Raw genomic sequence first — 17,803 nt, 5'->3', positions numbered from 1 at the left:
ACACCCCCAACACAGATATACCCTCCCCCACACACAGAGATACACCCCTGCACACAGAGATATACACACACAGAGATACACCCCCTAACACAGAGATATACACACACAGAGATATACACATACAGATACATCCTCCCACACAGATATATACACACAGATACACACACACAGATATACACACAGAGATACACATGCACACACAGAGAGATATACACACAAATACAATCACACACACAGAGAGCTATATGCACACACAGATACAGTCCCATATACAGATATACACAGAAATACACACACGCACACAGATTCACACACACAGATACACCTCCATACTCCCACACAGATATATACACAGACACACCCCCACACAGATATATGCACATGGAGCACACACACACACAGATATACACACAAACACAGATATACACACAAATACACAACCCCTCACAGAGACATATACACACATACAGACATACATCCCCCACACAGAGATACACACACACATACACACAGATACCCCCCACAGATATACATATACACAGAGACAGAGATATACACACAGATACACACACAGGCACCCATACCCACACAGATACACCCATACCCACACATACACAGAGATACACATCCCACACACAGATATACACACACACACACACATCCCACATATACAGATCCACAGAGACAGAGGTACACACAGATACAACCCCACACAGAGATCTACACACAGATACACCCCACACACACAGATATACATGCACACCGACACACCCCACACACAGATATACACAGATACAGAGATAGATACACACAGATACACCCCCACACACAGAGATATACATACAGAAACCCTCCCACAGAGATACACACAGATACACCCATAGATACACACCCATACACAGATATACACCCACCAGAGATACATACACACAAGGATACACACACAGAGATACACACACACAGATAGATACACACAGAGATACATACCCACACAGATAGACACACATATATGGATACACACACAGATACACACCCACACAGAGATACACACACAGGTACACACACAGAGATGGAAACACACATACACAGAGATACAGAGATACACACAAAGATACATACATACACAAATACACCCCCCACACACAGAGATATACACACATCCAGAGATATACACACACGAGTACACACACACATAGAGATGGCTATACATAAACACAGATATCCACACACAGATACACCCCCCCACACCCACAGAGGTATACCCACACAGAGATATACACACACCCATACACAGATACACATACACACACAGATAGATACACACATAGATACACAGATACGTACCACACCAATACACACACAGATGCACTCACAGAAAGATACACACCCACACAGAGATACACAGCAGAGATACATACACACGATACACACACACAGAGGTACACCCACAGAGATAACACGCAGATACCACACACAGAGATACACACAACACAGAGATACGCACACACAGATAACACTCACACAGAGATAGATACCTACACAGAGATACACACCACATAGAGATACACACACACAGATACACATCCACACAGAGATACAGAGATACCACACACAGAGATACACACCACACAGATATGCACACACACACGGATGCACACACACACAGAGATATACACAGAGATAGATACACACCTACACAGAGATGCACATTCACACAGAGATACACACACACGGATACACACACACAAGGATACACACTCACAGATACATAACACACAGATACACAAACACATATACAGACACACACAGATACACACACACAATCACCACACATATACACATACAGAAATATACACACACACAGATACCCACACCAGTGTTTGGGGAAAGGCTTAACCAGACATCTCCAATTCCTAATCCTCCCACTCACGACCCTCATTGACCTAGCAGGCCATGTAACTGTGATATCATTTAGGGCACCAGATTTCTTTCCCCTTCTCGTTCTCTGGCTAGAGTCATCCATACCTTCTAAAATCATGACTAGCCAACGACACCAAGAGTTGTTCCATTTCTTTGGAGGTGTCCTAGGCTGGCACACAGACACCTGCATGTACACCACATGACCTGCTGGCCCTACAGTCCACTGTCAGCTCGGGCAGGAGTGGGGCCCTGACCCCAAGGCAGCTACCCACAACCATCAGTGTCCTGGGGGGGTCCCCTGGCACAAGAATGCTGCCCAAATATGCTTATATCAGCTCACCCAAGCAAAACCTTGCCTATAAGGGAGACGCTACCATCTGGAAACAAAGATAACATTATTTTATTGCACTGTAGCATAATGGCAATAAATCATTTATTATATTTGCATACCCTGTTTCCATATTCTATGGCTGTCTGCCACTTTGAAGGTAGTGACACACAGAGGAAAGTCCTTGCCCACCGATTGAGAAAAATGTACAATGACACCCAGAGACACAGCAGCAGAAGCCATGATGCAGGAGCCTGAGTAAAAGAAGAAGTGAGGTCGATGAGGGCTGGGGAGCCGCAGGGCAGAGGGAGGCAGGATGGATGGCCCAGAGCTGCCACTGGGCACTTCTGCTGAACCCTGAAGGGTCACATCCAGTTTTGGCAACACAGCACTCTGAGCTATCATGAAACTCTTTCCCACATACAGCTAGAGATGCTGAATAAAATACAACAAACACAAACTTATTCACAGCTGAACTTGAAAAAAAAAAAAGAAAGAAAGAAAGAAAAAGAAAAGGAAAATGCCCAGTGTCGGAGAGGGGTGAGGGATTGAAATGAGAGTAGTAAGCACTAGAGTGTATGTTAGGGGTGAGGGCAGAGAGCGGCTGAAGTTACCAGACCCAGAAACAGGTCCTCACAGTCAGGGGCATGAGGAGAGGCTTTGATCCATGTACCCAGACACCCACTGAGCAGCCACACCCAGTAAGGGGAGAGGCAGCTCTGTCTCGGGTGCCTTTGAGGTAGAAACCCTCTCCTTTCCCACGTAAAAGCGCCTGAGGCTGCTGCCACGGGCCGGATGGATGGCCAGAATGGAATGTGAGCAAGAGTTGTACCGGACCAATCTTAAAGTAACGTCTCTGGAAAAGGCCCACATGAAAACCTCACTAGAAGGACGTTTCAACAGATCTCAGGGGACCCCCCACTCACAGGCATGCAGAAGAAAATCCCCTGTAAGAGAGGAGCCTGCATATCTGACAAACAGGATTAGGAATGCCAGGAACTTGAGAGAACAGAAAGACAGACAAACACTGTAACTGACATTGTAACTGTAAAATGTTTAGAGACTTAAAAGAAAAAAATATGAATGATAAGGAAAGAAGAACATTTTATATAAAGGAACAAGCAAATTTTAAAAATTCAGTGGGCCATGGTAGCTCACACCTATAATCCCAATACTTTGGGAGCCCAAGGTGGGTGGATTTCTTGAGCCCAGGAGTTCGAGACCAGCCTGGCAACACAGTGAGACGCCCATCTCTACAAAAAATTCAAAACTTAGTTGGGTGTGGTGGTACATGCCTGTAGTCCCAGCTATTGGGGATGCTGAGGCAGGAGGATCACTTCAGCCCAGGAAGTAAAGGCCCGGGTGAAAGAGTAAGAACATAGTCCCCCACCCAAAAAAAAAATTTTTTAATTCTAAAAATGAACAGTAAACTCACTGAAATGGAAGATAATAACCATCATCTTTACAGAAGAAGAGAACTAGTAACTTGGAGAAGAAATGCAAAAATTACCCAGAATGCAGCATAGAGAGAAAAAAAAATTTTCTGAAAAACAGGTAAGTAACAGAAAGGATGGAATAAGAATGGGCAACATAAGGAGGCGCACGGTGGCTCACGCCTGTAACCCCAGCACTTTGGGAGGCAGAGGCGGGCGGATCATGAGGTCAGGAGTTCAAGACCACCCTGACCAATATAGTAAAACCCCATCTCTACTAAAAATACAAAAATTAGCTGGACATGGTGGCACGTGCCTGTAGTCCCAGCTACTTGGGAGGCTGAGGCAGGAGAATGGCTTGAACCCGGGAGGCAGAGGTTGCAGTGAACTGAGATCACGCCACTGCACTCCAGCATGGGTGACAGACCGAGACTCTGCCTCAAAAAAAAAAAAAAAAGAATGGGCAACCTAAGAAGGCCCCATGTAAGACTAGCAGGAGTTCTAGAAAGAATACAAGTGATGAAAAGGAAATATGATTCAGAGAAAATCTCACTAACAAACACTATTCAGAGTGAGAGTTCTCCAGATTTCATGACAGACTTAATCAGACTGATGGTGAATGTTGAACAAAATAAGAATAAATCTAGATAAAGCAGACTGATACTATAGAATACCAAACACAAAAAGAAAACCATAAAAGTTATCAGAAAATAAAGACAGATTAGCTACAAAAATAAAAATGATGCTGACAGCAGACCGCTCTATAGCAAAATGAGCCAAAAGATAATAAAATACTATCTTCCAAGTGTTGGAATTCCATGTCCAACTAAATAGATTTCAAGACAATATGAAATAAAAGCATTTCAGACAATACTACTCACTGAAAAAAAACTGCTGAAGGATTAATGAAAACATCAGCAAAAAGGAAACTGAACTCAGAGGAGTAACACTCAAGAAGCAATGATAAGTAAACAAACTGCCATTTAAATTAGCTGTAAATTAATCCAAACAAGCATTAACTATTAAATAAGTTTTTAAAAGGTCATTTTAAAAAGATGAAACTAAATTGATACTAAAGTATATGAAAGATAAGATTTGATTAAAGTTGAAGCTTTCTAAGATGGTTATATTATTCAGGAGGAGACTAGAACTAATTTGTTTTAAACTTCAATTCAAATATGCATGATAAACACGTGAGTAATCATTAAAATAGCAGAAATAGAATGTATGACTTCCCAACTAAGGCAGAGAATCAAAAACTCAAAGAGAAGTCAATATTGAAAAAAAGAAAGAGAGAGAGAGAGAGGAAGGGAAAGAGAGAGAGAAAAAGACAGAAAGAAAGAGAGAGCGAGCGAGAAAGAAAAGGGGGGTGAGAGAAAGACAGAAAAAGAAACAGAAGAAACAGAAAGAGAGAAAGAAAGAAAAGAAAAGAAAGAAGGGGAAGGAAGGAAGCAGGGAAAGAAGGAAGGCAGGCATGCAGGGAAAATAACATAAAATGCAATGATAGAAATAAACTCAACCCATCAGTAGCCACAATACATATAAATGGATTAAATATGTCGGTTTAAATAAGAGAGTCTCAGATCACATTTTTTAAAAATGTAACTACATTCTGTTCATAAGAAATACACTGAAAACATAATAACAGAAAAATAGAAAATAAAGAAATCATAAAAAAGCTATCCCAGGCTATGCAAAGGACATGAACAGACATTTCTCAATTGAAGATATATAAGTGGCCAACAAACATGAAGAAATGCTCCACATCACTAATCATCAGAGAAATGCAAATTAAAACCACAATGAGGTATCATCAGACACCAGTCAGAATGGCTGTTATTAAAACATCAAAAAACAGCAGATGTTGGCATGGATATGGAGAAAATGGAACACTTAAACACTGTTGGTGGTAATGTAAATTAGTACAACTCTATGGAAAACAGTATGGGGAATTCTCAAAGTAGTAAAAATAGAACTACCATTCAACCCAGCAATCTCATTAATGGGCATCTACCCAAAAGAAATCATTATATAAAACAGACACCTGCACTCATATGCTTACTGAAGCAATATTCACAATAGAAAATCATGGAATCAACCTAAGCGTCCATCAATAGGTGATTAGATAAAGACAGTGTGGCATATATACACCATGGAATACTATGCAGCAATAAAAAAGAATGAAATCCTGTCTTGCAGCAAGATAGATGGAGCTGGAGGCCATTATCTTAAGTAAAATAACTCACAGAAAATCAAATACTGCATGTTCTCACTTACTAGTGAGAGCTAAACAATGGGTAAACATAGACACAAAGATGTAAATAATAGACACTGGGGACTCCTTAAGCAGGCAGATTGGGTGGGACAGTGGTGAGGGTTTGTACTGGGTACAATGTTCACCATTTGGGTGATGGGTGTACTAAAAGCTCAAACCTCACTATTATACAAGATACTCATGTAGCAAATCTACACACATACCCTCCAAGTCTAAAATTTAAAAGAATTTTAAAAAGAATTACCAAATCCTGGGGTTCAGACAACTACCATCTCCCTCATGGATTTACTGGAGAAGCCTCCTAACTTGCCTCCTCCAATCTCCCCTTAATATGGACTGAACATTTGTGCCTGCTGCCAAATTCATAGGTGGAAGCTCTGACCCTCAGTGTGATGTTCTATGGAGGTGGGGCCTTGACCCCATGATGGGGCTGATACGTTTATGAAGAGGAAGATATTCCAGAATGTGTGCTTGTTGCTCTCTCTCTTTCTCTCTCTCACTCTTATTCTCACTCTCACTCTCTCTGCCACGTGAAAACACAGCAAGAAGGCAGCTATCTGTAAGCAAGCCAAGAGGGCTCTCACCAAGAACCAAATTGACTAGCACTTTGATTTTCGACTTCCCAGCCTCCAGAACTGTCAGAAATAAATGTGTGTTGTTTAAGCAAAAAAAAAAAAAAAAAAACAGAAATAAAAGCTATCCCAAGTCAATACTACCCAAAAGAAATTTGGTATAGATGATGAAAGCAGATGATTAAAAAAAAAAAACTTTACAACAAAAAGCGATACATCAGAATAAAGAGGTCATGGCCAGCTGATAAAGGGAATAACTCATCATGAAGAAGAGTCCTAAATCTGTTTTCACTTAAAAATATGGCATCAAAATAAATAAGGCAAAGTTTGACAAATTACAAGAATAAAATTAAAATGCATGATTATAATGGGATAAAAAAAACTACAAAGGTAATCCCAGCACTTTGGGAGGCCGAGGCGGGTGGATCACGAGGTCAAGAGATCGAGACCATCCTGGTCAACATGGTGAAACCCCGTCTCTACTAATACAAAAAATTAGCTGGGCACGGTGGCGCGTGCCTGTAATCCCAGCTACTCAGGAGGCTGAGGCAGGAGAATTGCCTGAACCCAGGAGGCGGAGATTGCGGTGAGCCGAGATCGCGCCATTGCGCTCCAGCCTGGGTATCAAGAGTGAAACTCCGTCTCAAAAAAAAAAACTACAAAGGATATAGAAAATTTGAATACAGTGAGCAAATGAGTCAATACATTTTTCCAAATTGCAACAATATACTAATGAACAATAAATTAATCTTATAACCACCATTAAAAAAATTTTTAGTTGAATAAATGGAAAATATCAGAGTGCACCCCGAATAACAAAGGTAAGCATTACTTTGCTAAGCCTTTGTTTACAGTTGTATATTGAGGGATGATGCCCTTTTTTGCTGTGGGTTACAGCTGAAGTTTGAAGTCTTCAATCTAATAGATTTAAATCAAAGTCTGTACCCCAAAACTGGAGTATGCACATTCCTCTCAAGCACACAGGAAACATTACAAAATCTGATGATTGACTATGCACAAAAGAAGTCTCAACCAAACCCAGAGAATCCATGTCATTTTCTGAATATGATGAAAGGCAGCCGCAAGAAGTCATCCCTTAGTTGGTTCCCTGGGACTCTCTTCAATAACCTGAGCTCACTGGAATGATCTAGAGCATGTCTCTTGTCCCCTCTAAGTGTTGGCTAACCTGGCTAGTTGATATTTGTGTCTAGCATGTAATAGAACTCAAAAAATTGAGGGTAGAATGAAATATTGTTCAGTGAAAGAATTAGGGCAATCTTTAAGAAGTGGAAAGTAAGCCAAGGTTAACCATTTTCTACATTTTGAGAGATTCCGCTATAGGTAGAGTTGAATACTAGAAGAAATATATTTGAAAAAACAAGGGTGAAAATTGTTTGAGCTTTATACAAGCGGAGGGCATGTGGGTGCCTGGGGGCACAGACTCCAAGAGTGAACAGGCACAGGATGCCAGCAAGGAGGCTGGCTAGTCAGAAGGGACAATTCTAGGCAGATCAGCCCTTTTCTTATCAATAGAGAAAGTAACTTTTCAAAGACATACCTCTAGTAGTTCAAAAAGAATCAGAGGGCACAGTCCAGTCATCCTTCTGAACTGCTCTTCCATTTCAGACCAGGGTTTACAGCCCTGGAGTGGGAAACCCAAAAGGGAGCCAGGGATGGGTCAGTGGGTAACGGTCCACTGTGTCATGCCAAAGAGTTAGACAAGCCAAGGCAAGTTTGTCTGTTTAGGCAGAATGACATTGTCAGAATTTGGGCAGGGAGAGGAGAGAAGAGAAAAGGGAAGGACTAGAAATTCTGTACACATTCAACATGTATGGTCAGCCCACACTGTCAGCTCTCAAATACTTGTCTGAGGTGGGGGACTAGTAAAAGTATGGATACACTGGAGAAAGAAAATTTTTTAAATTGAGGTTAAAATTCATGTAACAGAAAACCATTTTCAAGTACACAACTCAGTGGCATTTAGTACCTTCACATGTTGTGCAACCACCATCTTTATCTCATTCTAAAATATTTTCATCACCCCAAAAGGAAACTGCCTACCCATTAAGCAGTCGGTCCTCCTTCTCCCCTCTCCCCTGCCCCAGGAAACCATGAATCTGTTTTCCATTTATATGAATTCATCTACTCTGGATATTTCTTATCAATGCAAACAAACAGCATGTCTGGCTTCTGTTACTTAGCAGATTTTCAAGGTTCGTCCATGTTCTATCATAGGGTGTCAGTGAGAAAGAAATGTCTAAAGCCTGCACAAGCTGAACCTACAGCACTGAGCAAGCAGTTGAAGAGGAGAGAAGAGGATTAAGGGTAACGCCATCATTGGGCTTGGGGACTCAAAGGACTCGGGGACCGTTACTCAAATAGGAGACAGAGAAGGTGTAGGGTGGGGCGAGGGGCGATGAGTTTTTTCTGGACACAGAGTCTAAAGTGCTAGGAAAAACTCATGTTGGAGATGACCACCAGGCAGCTGAAAACAGTCTAGAACTTCAGAGAGAAGGGAGTGGTGGCTCCAGAGGGGCAAAGGCGAGGAGATGCTCTGTTTCACAGACCCCTGAGGCCAAGGAGATACACACACATCTGCAACAACTGCTGCTGCTCAGACACACACAACCACGAACTGTCCTTGCCTTTTTCAGGAAGTCGCACATCCATTTACAAAACTCCAGAGGTGAACGACAAAAAGCAAGGCTCAGGATAGAAAAAATATTATCCTCACCCCAGGGCTAGAATGTTTGTTCTGGCTTTTGCAAAAAGAACCCATTCACAAAGAAAGCAGCTGGCATTTTCCAATAAATATTTCCTCCATCACCTTTGAACCTTGTGTCACTAGATGCCGTCATTCTCTGCTTCCAGTTTAATCTACTAGCCTCTAACCCTCTTGGGACTCCTGTCAGTTTTACGACTCATTTAGAAGTTTGGTGTAAATATGTGGTCCCACCAGTCTAACTGCAACTCTGGAAGTAAAATACTTATTTCATCCCAACTGAGTAATTCTTTTCAGTAATTCTAATCCACAAAGGGAGGGCTGATACCTCTCCGTTTTCTCCTCACATCCACCCTGAGCCAGCATCAGGCTCTCTGAAGATCCTTGTCTCACCCTGGCCCTGCTTTTGAATGTCAAGAGCAGCAATGATGGTTTCTTCCTCCAAAGAGATGCCAAGTCCTACACAAATCCATTTAAATGTATGGAAAAGAATCTTCACCTACTTAAAATTACTTATGTGTTACACATTTTATATGTTTACATATTTATACACAAATGTATACACATATAAAATTTTATAAAATACACTTCTACAGTTGACTCTTGAATAATATATGTTTGAACTGTGAAAGGCCACTTATACTCAAATCTTCTACCTCTGCCACCCCTGAGACAGCAAGACCAAACCCTCCTCTGCCTCCTCCATCTACTTAGCATGAAGACTATGAGCATAAAGACCTTTACAGTGATCCACTTCCACTTAATGAACAGTAATATATTTTCTCTTATGATTTTAACAACATTTTCTCTAGCTTTATTGTAAGAATACAGTACATAATACATGCAACATACAAAATATGTGTTTTATGTTATCAGTAAGGCTTCCAGTCAACAGTAGGTTATTAGTAGGTAAGTTTTGGGGGAGTCAAAAGCTATACACATTATTTTCTCTTTTTTTTTCCTTTAAGAAACAGAGTCTTGCCGTGTTGCCCAACTACCTCAAAGTCCTGGGCATAAGTAATACTCCTGCCTCAGCCTCTCTAGTATCTGGGACTACAAGACATGCACAGATTTTCAACTGCACAGGAGGTGACTCCCCCCCACCCACCAATTCCCGCATTGTTCCAGAGTCAATGGTAAACTATTTTCTATACCCTGTAACTGTTAAGGTCAGGCTCAAAGTGAGAAAGGAAACCATTCCAGCAAACTTAGAACAAAGGAACGGGAAGGGAGTAAAGTACCAGCAACTATACGTCTCAGAGGCAGAGATCCTCAAGTAGAGGACAAATTCCTCAAGTCCTGGGGGCAGATACAAGTGTAAGCTAAGGGGCGAGGGTTACCTGTGATGAAAGCGAGCTCCCAGAAGCTAACCTCTTCCTCTGGAAAGCTGCCCCATCTCCCAGGTATGCTCTGATCACACAGCTCTATGCTCTGCCCACTTCATTCATTCCTCTACTCAGCATGTGCCAGGTGCTGTTCTAGGCATGGGGGGCCCCACAGTGAACCAGACAGACAAATCCCCTGTCTCTGCCCCACAAAGCTCATGATCCGAAGGGGCACCAGTAAAGGAGGGGAGGGATGAAAGACAGAGAAAGAAAACAGATGAGCGGTGACAATAGACAAATGTCAGATGGAAAGGTGAACAGGGATGGCCGGGGTGGAGATGGGGACAACTTTCATGAGTGTTGACGGGAGAGGTTGAGTGAATCTCAGCAAGGACCCAAAAGAGATAAGGGTATGAGCCACAGGTACATAAGTGCCTGGAGAAAGAACATTCAGACAAGGGCATGAATGGGAAGAGCAGGGAGCCCAAGGCAGCTGTGAGCAGAGGGGCAGGGGCAGAAGCAGAGAGGGGCACGCCTGCTACTTTGCTGTGATTTGTCTGTTTTCCTATCTGTGTGCCTGATTGAACTGGAGGCGCCTTGAGAGTAGGGCCTGCACTGCACATGCACAACTCCACCCAGAGCCCACATAGGGCCAGAACCAGGTACGGATGGGAGCAGCCATGGATAGGGAAGAACTGTGTGAATCAGGAAACTTTTCCAAAGGAAAAATAAGCCACCAAGCAAGGCTGTTGGCAGGTGCAGGTAACATGCCAGAATTCACTGTGAGCTTAAAGCCTTCATCAAAGGCTTTTAATTTCAACACATGCAGGACATTTCCAAGAAAACACTCAGCTTCAATCTTATAATGGAAGTCAATAACAAAACAGGAGTTGCACTGCTGTATGCAAATGAAAAGAATATATATTCATTTTCCAGATTAGTTTGCTAGAAAAATCATTCCCTAAAATTTAAAAATGTCTATATTCAACTCATTTTAGCTACATAGGTGGCATGCATACATTGTCTATTTACACAGCTATAATAGACAACCATAACATACTTTCCAGCTCACTGGAGAAGACTCTGGAGAAAAAGCTACGACTTAATTCTGTATTCTAGCAATAATAGGCCCCACTTGGACACACCAAAAGAATTAATGGTCAGCTTATCTGAGTGGTAGTAATTACAAAAACTAGCTTTAGACCAAGGCTCAATAAGCCTTTTCTGTAAAAGGCCAAATAGAAAATATTTTAGGCTTTGCAAGCAACACACAGTATTGAATCCATAGTCTTCTTTGCTTTTGGGGCTTTCTTTCATCTGAGTTTTGTTTGTTTGCTTGTTTGTTTGCCATGCTAGGGAAAAAATGTAAAAACAATCTAGTTTCTGAGCCATACAGGCCATGGTTTGCCAACCCCAGCTTTCGACCACAATGAGAAGGCGACACTTGCAGTTCCAAGCTCCTCCTTATTAAACCCAAGAGGGCAGGACTCCCCCCACCCAGTTCTGGATTACCTCTTTCAGTCTCTCGAGCTCATTCTGGAGGGCCTGCTTGGATATCTCCACTTCAATCATCTGCTGTCGGAGAGTTTCATTTTCATCTTCAGCTTTAGCGCGCTTTTCCTCCACTGTCTCAAGTTCATGGTGCAATCTGACAGACACATCTTTGGCTACCTGCATTGACCCACAGAGATCATTATCAGGATATAAGGCTTTTTGTGTGCTAAGGGTACTATCAGACAATGTCAGAGGCAAAATCATTAAGTAATATGATATACAACATAGCAAAGACCTTGGTAATACATAACCAACCTATTTTTAAAGGAGGAGGAGATTCATTAAAAAATGAAATCAACATCCAGGCTAAAAGGCTACTCTGGCTGGTCTGATGATGGTGCATTATCAGAACGTTCTAACATTAGTGTCACTAAAGTTGATATACAACACAACCCCTACTGCTAAATGTAAATGGCTTTAAAATAAATATATATTTTTAAAAGTCCACTTTTGATAACCCTCCTCCCTCACAGATGATCACCAAGAATGCCAATTCTGCCCAGGCTCACATGCTTTAAGCGAGAAACTTAAATAATAATGAGCAAATGAACATTTCTGTTCCCTAAAGTAATACTGAACCCACCTGCTAACAAAACAAGTAAGTTGCCTGTAATCCCAGAATGTTAGGAGGAAAAGACGGAAGGATCACTTGAGGTCAGGAGTTTGAGACCAGCCTGGGAAACACAGTGAGACCCTGTCTCTAAAAAAATAATAAAAATAAAAAATAATTTAGGCATGGTAGTGCATGCCTATAGTCGCAGCTATTTGGGAGACAGAGAAGGGAGGGTCACTGTAGCCCAGGAATTCGAGGTAACAGTGAGCTATGATGGCACCTCTCTGCACTCCAGCCTAGGTGACAGAGCAAGATCCTAAAATAATAATAATAATAATAAAATAATTCTGTATGCATAAGATGTTCAATGTAGTCAAGTTTTAAATTGTCTACTGTGGGTCTGGTGTGGTAAACCATTTAAATGAGCAAAGCAGTTAACATGTTTACTTTCTAAAAGCAAATGAGGAAAGAGACCTTTGTAAGAGAAATATAAATCACCCTTTATCACACTGAATGACATTTTGCTAGTGGTTTATAACTTTGGTAGAATTACAAAGATCCTTTTCCTATTATCACACTGAAAGGCTAGATGAGATTTCACAAGTACGCCGGTAATAAGGAGAACAGTATGCATAATTCATCTCTAGATAAATGATTTGATAATCAGGTCATGAGGGCCCTGCTGCCCATGGAGAAAAAATGGCATAAAGTCTAGGATTTCTTCACATCATTCCCACTTCTCCCAGTGGTTCTCAAAGACACCTTAGACAATTTGTGATGATTTCTCCTAGCGTTAGATCCTCACTACACAAGCCTCACTTGGGTTATGGGAATGTTAGGATTTCTGCATCCTAGAAACCTAAATAACAATAAAAAGTGTTAAGTGATATGGTCAACTTTTAAGAGTGGCCTTTGACTACATTGATAATCAATAGATTTTTTTTTAATATTTCAGATCTTTCAGAGTTTCTGCAGAATTTCTATCCAATTGTCAGACCCATTGGCAGGTATTAATTCTTTGTTATTGCAGATCCATTATTATCATTTTTCTAAAGTTCATATTATGATATATTTAAACCTTGGGCTGTCAAAGTCATACAACTGCACATACTCTATAAGCCATAAAGCAAATCATGACTGTTTACGCTGCAATCTGTAGAGACAGACACAAGCAGGCGAAGAACACCAGGACAACGTGCACGTGGCCAGCCGGCCCATTGGCCCACAGCAGCCTCCAGGGGTGCATGCATCACCCCTCTCACCTTCAAGTCCTGCTCCAGGCTTCGAATAAGTTCACCATCCACCTGACCCGTCTCGGCCACTTTCAGGCTTTTCTGCTCAGCTTTCCGGAGACGATACTGCAGGATTCGACAGTTTTTATTAGCACGGTCCAATTCTCGCCGAAGTTCCTGCAGCTGGTAAACATCTTCCTCTAAATAACTGTCTCTCATCTCTTCCATCTCAGCACGGAGTTCATCTAATTCATCCTATGCAAACCAGACAGAGCAGATTTATGAGCCAAGTACATCAAAAAAGGACGGCATGTCTCTCCTTCACTCCCGCTCCTCAATACTAAATATTGAATCCCTTACACTTCCTCAACAGCTTGGGGCCACACCTGTGTGACAGGCAGCAGAACCTCTGGAAATCTGCACATGAGATAATATAATTGAGTATCTGTTCAAATCTTATGTAACAAGAAACTAAAAAACTGGATTATCCCAGTATCTCCTTACATAATCAAATAAAATCAACCCGGCAGATAATTGAACCTTTTGATTCAAACCAAACATTGACCTAAACCTTTATCTCTAAGGTATAATCTAGGCACTAAGATGGATCATATGGATACTGCCTTCAAAGAACATAAACTTCAGTAGGATAACAACTGCTAATTGCCCTGGAACTATAACATACCTGCAAATGTCCCTAAAATTCTGTTCCACAAGACACATCTCAGCATTGACTAAGCAATTCCATCCACAAATGAGACATTTTCCATTATTTTAAATAAACATTGGGTCTGTTTTTTCCCATTCACCTATCCTGTATTTCCCACACCTCCACTCTCTGCTGTCCACAGGAATGCACCCTGAACAGGAGAACCCAAGGAGTCATTCCTGGCTCCCATCCCCTTCCATTCTGCAGCCAAGCCCTAGCCAGAGCTGTGCCCCATCCAGGCCGGTCCCCCTGGTCCAGCCCTCCATCCCTGGGGGAGGGGAGCCGCACACAGATGTAAGTGGAGACACACAGGCTCCTGCTGCCCAGCTGGCCCTCTAATCCTCCTACAGTTTGTCCCCCTACCCAGCAGAATGATCCTTGTAATGTGCAAATCAGATCACCTCACTCCCTACTCAAACCCTCCAGAGGCTTCCTTCTTTCCAGGCCTTCCAGGGCCTCCTGGCCACACTCCTGGCTGGAGAAGCAGCTCCTTTGCTTTTCCAGGCCTCAAGACCTCACCTGCTATTCGCACTTCTGAAAACACTCCTGGTTCCAGATCTCTGCAGAGCTCGTTCCATCATATAATCTAAGGTCATGCAAAGCCTCCCCTGGCCACCCTCATCAGCCCCCAAGTCTCTAGTCTCTTGCTGGCTCTATTTTCTTCCTACCTTTTAGTGCCATCTAATAGTATTTGTATTTTTTCCTACTAATTGTCTGTCACCCACACTAACAAGGTAAGCTTCAGAGGAGAGCAAGCTTATCTGTCTTGCTTCTCTCTGCATCCAGAGCAGCACGGAGCACACAGTAGGCTGTCAATAAATATCGCTAAATGAATACACAGGAGCACCAGTGACCACTTACAAACACCAAGTCAGAAAGGTGACTAACATCAGACACAACTGCAAGCTCACTTTGTCCTAGTCTTGCAGCCTAATGATGAAAACTTCTTCCCAAACCCGCAGATGTAGCGGCAGGTATGAGATATCCAATCTACTGAAGTGTTATACAAGATTTTAAGGAGGAACAATATGGAAGGAGGAAGATGAAGAAAACATTCTAGGGATTTTCTTGACTAGTTTCATGACTGATAGTTTCAGATGCCTCCAGAATAGTAGGCACTCAGTTATTCCCATTTACTTTACTCAATTAATATTAAGGTTCAAGGAAAAAAATCCCTCTTATGCTTAGATACCCTAAATATCCATTCTCATCCTGCTATTCAGTTCATTCCTGAATTCTTACCACATATGCGAATCCTGTATTTGTTCTTAAAACCAGGGACTGACTAACAGTAAAAAACAAGCTGCCCAACATCAGAGTCTCAGACAAAAAAAAAAAATGAACAGAAAAAAATCTCCTGAAGATCTGTTTACCCTAGGTAAGATTAAGTACAAGAAACACAACAATTAAATTGGGAATCCTTATGGGAAAATAAGGATTGGCACAAAATGGGGTGACGATGATTTTCGGTCAACCTTAGCTGTACACAATGGTCTACTGGAAAGGACACTGATATGGCAATTCATTCCCCAATCCAGCTTGTAGGTTCTCTCCACTCTGCCTATACTATCCCATCAAGAGAATGAGCTACTGACTTGACCAGGACTCAGCTGGAGCCTGTTTCAATAGGCTACCAAGGAAAACAGATGTTAAAGAAGAAAGCTTCACCAACTTTCCAATAGTCAAATGCACAAAATATTTTTCTTCTTGGCTTCTAAGTGTTCTTACAGAATTGTGTTCTATACCAATTCTAAGTGTTCTTATAAAATTCTAAGTGTTCTATACCAATCGTGAAAACATTATTAAAAATATAAGATGTCCTAATATGTCTTAAGAAAGATCTGAACATTGAAAATGTTGTGAACTCTAAGTTTCACTTCTTTTTTCCTCCATGGAAATCTCTCCTGGTAAATCCTGGTCCTTGTGGGAAGATCTGCTGGAACTGGAAGTTACTGGACTGAGCATAAGAGCTGGTCAACTGAACATACATGAACAGAATGGGCGGTTTGGGTTCCTCAGGGGGCCAGAGAACACAGCTCTGTCAGGTCAGTGCTTGCCAACCTTCTGCAAACCTTCCACAAAGAGGAGGTTGTCACCGGTGCCTCAACACTGAGGCTTTGATGACACGCTATGGAAGCTGTCCCCGTACCCTACCCACTCCTAGAGGAGGTTAACTGCAGACTGAAAGCTTTAAAATGAGCCTTGTGGTTGTCACTCTTTAGATAGTGGGAAGTAGGTTCTGAATCTTCAAAACTCAAGGTCAAGTTTGACTCACACCCCATCCATGAATCCAATGGATCAGACTTAGAGAAAGAACCTAATCTCAATGCTTGTTTCTGAGTAAAAAGGTAATTGTTTCACTGAGTCATTAATAAAAATCAGTTCAATACAACCAATAATCACCAAATGTACAACACTAAGTCAATATACGTATATGTATATCCGTACATACAAATATACAGTGACTTTGGCCATTCTGTTCATGAAAAGAATTGTGATTGATTTTCCTTCTAGAAAGCATGCTGAGGTCATTAATGCCTGGGATTATCTGTAACTCAGACAGAAGTTTTTGAAATGCAATATAGGCCTAAAATGCAAGATACAGCCTCCAGGTACAAAATGTCTCTAGCTTTCAGACTTTGTAACAGGAGAGCCCACAGCCACCCTAATGTTAAATGCTGCATTGTCATAGAGACGTGTAAACAACCATTACAGGCTACAAAAACTGTTCAAGGGCTAGATGCACCCACACCTCCACATCGCTGAGCAGGCCAGATGTAAATAGCAATATTTTTTGGCATAAATAATAACCAACATTAATCGTACTGAAAAGAAATTAGGGAGAGATCCTATGATACAGTTTGTCTGTGTCCCCACCCAAATCTCATCTTGAATTGCAGCTCCCATAATCCTCACGTGTCATGGAAGGGACCCAGTAGGAGGTAACTGAATCATGGGGGCGGCTTTTTCCTGTGCTGTTCTCGTGAGAGTGAATAAGTCTCAAAAGAGATCTGATAGTTTTATAAAGGGCAGTTCCCCTGCACACATTCTTACCTGCCCCCATGGAAGACATGTCTCTGCTCCTCCTTCGCCTTCCACCGTGATTATAAGGCCTCCCCAGCCAGGTGGAACTGTTGAGTCCATTAAACCCTTTTTTTCTTTATAAATTACAAAGTCTAT

The 17,803-nt window shown here is 41.8% G+C and overlaps 1 protein-coding gene across 4 annotated transcripts in view; it reads right to left on the bottom strand.

Moving 5' to 3' along the window:
- Window positions 1-17,803, bottom strand: part of MTCL1 (microtubule crosslinking factor 1) — a 134,824-nt gene that overhangs the window by 109,473 nt on the left and 7,548 nt on the right. For all 4 annotated transcript variants that reach the window (XM_064379426.1, XM_064379424.1, XM_021672427.2 and 1 more), the window contains exons 2-3: window positions 13,945-14,169; window positions 12,088-12,246 (exon numbers count right to left, since the gene is read on the bottom strand). In XM_064379426.1, coding sequence (XP_064235496.1) covers window positions 12,088-12,246; window positions 13,945-14,169 — 384 coding nt within the window. The remainder of the gene's footprint in view (window positions 1-12,087; window positions 12,247-13,944; window positions 14,170-17,803) is intronic.

Source organism: Aotus nancymaae, unplaced genomic scaffold, assembly GCF_030222135.1.
Source record: "Aotus nancymaae isolate 86718 unplaced genomic scaffold, 86718_ANA_hifiasm-v0.15.2.pri h1tg000020l, whole genome shotgun sequence".
NCBI classification, from domain to species: domain Eukaryota; kingdom Metazoa; phylum Chordata; class Mammalia; order Primates; family Aotidae; genus Aotus; species Aotus nancymaae.
The sequence above is the reverse complement of the archived record's forward strand: the minus strand, read 5'-3'. Positions and strand labels throughout refer to the sequence as shown.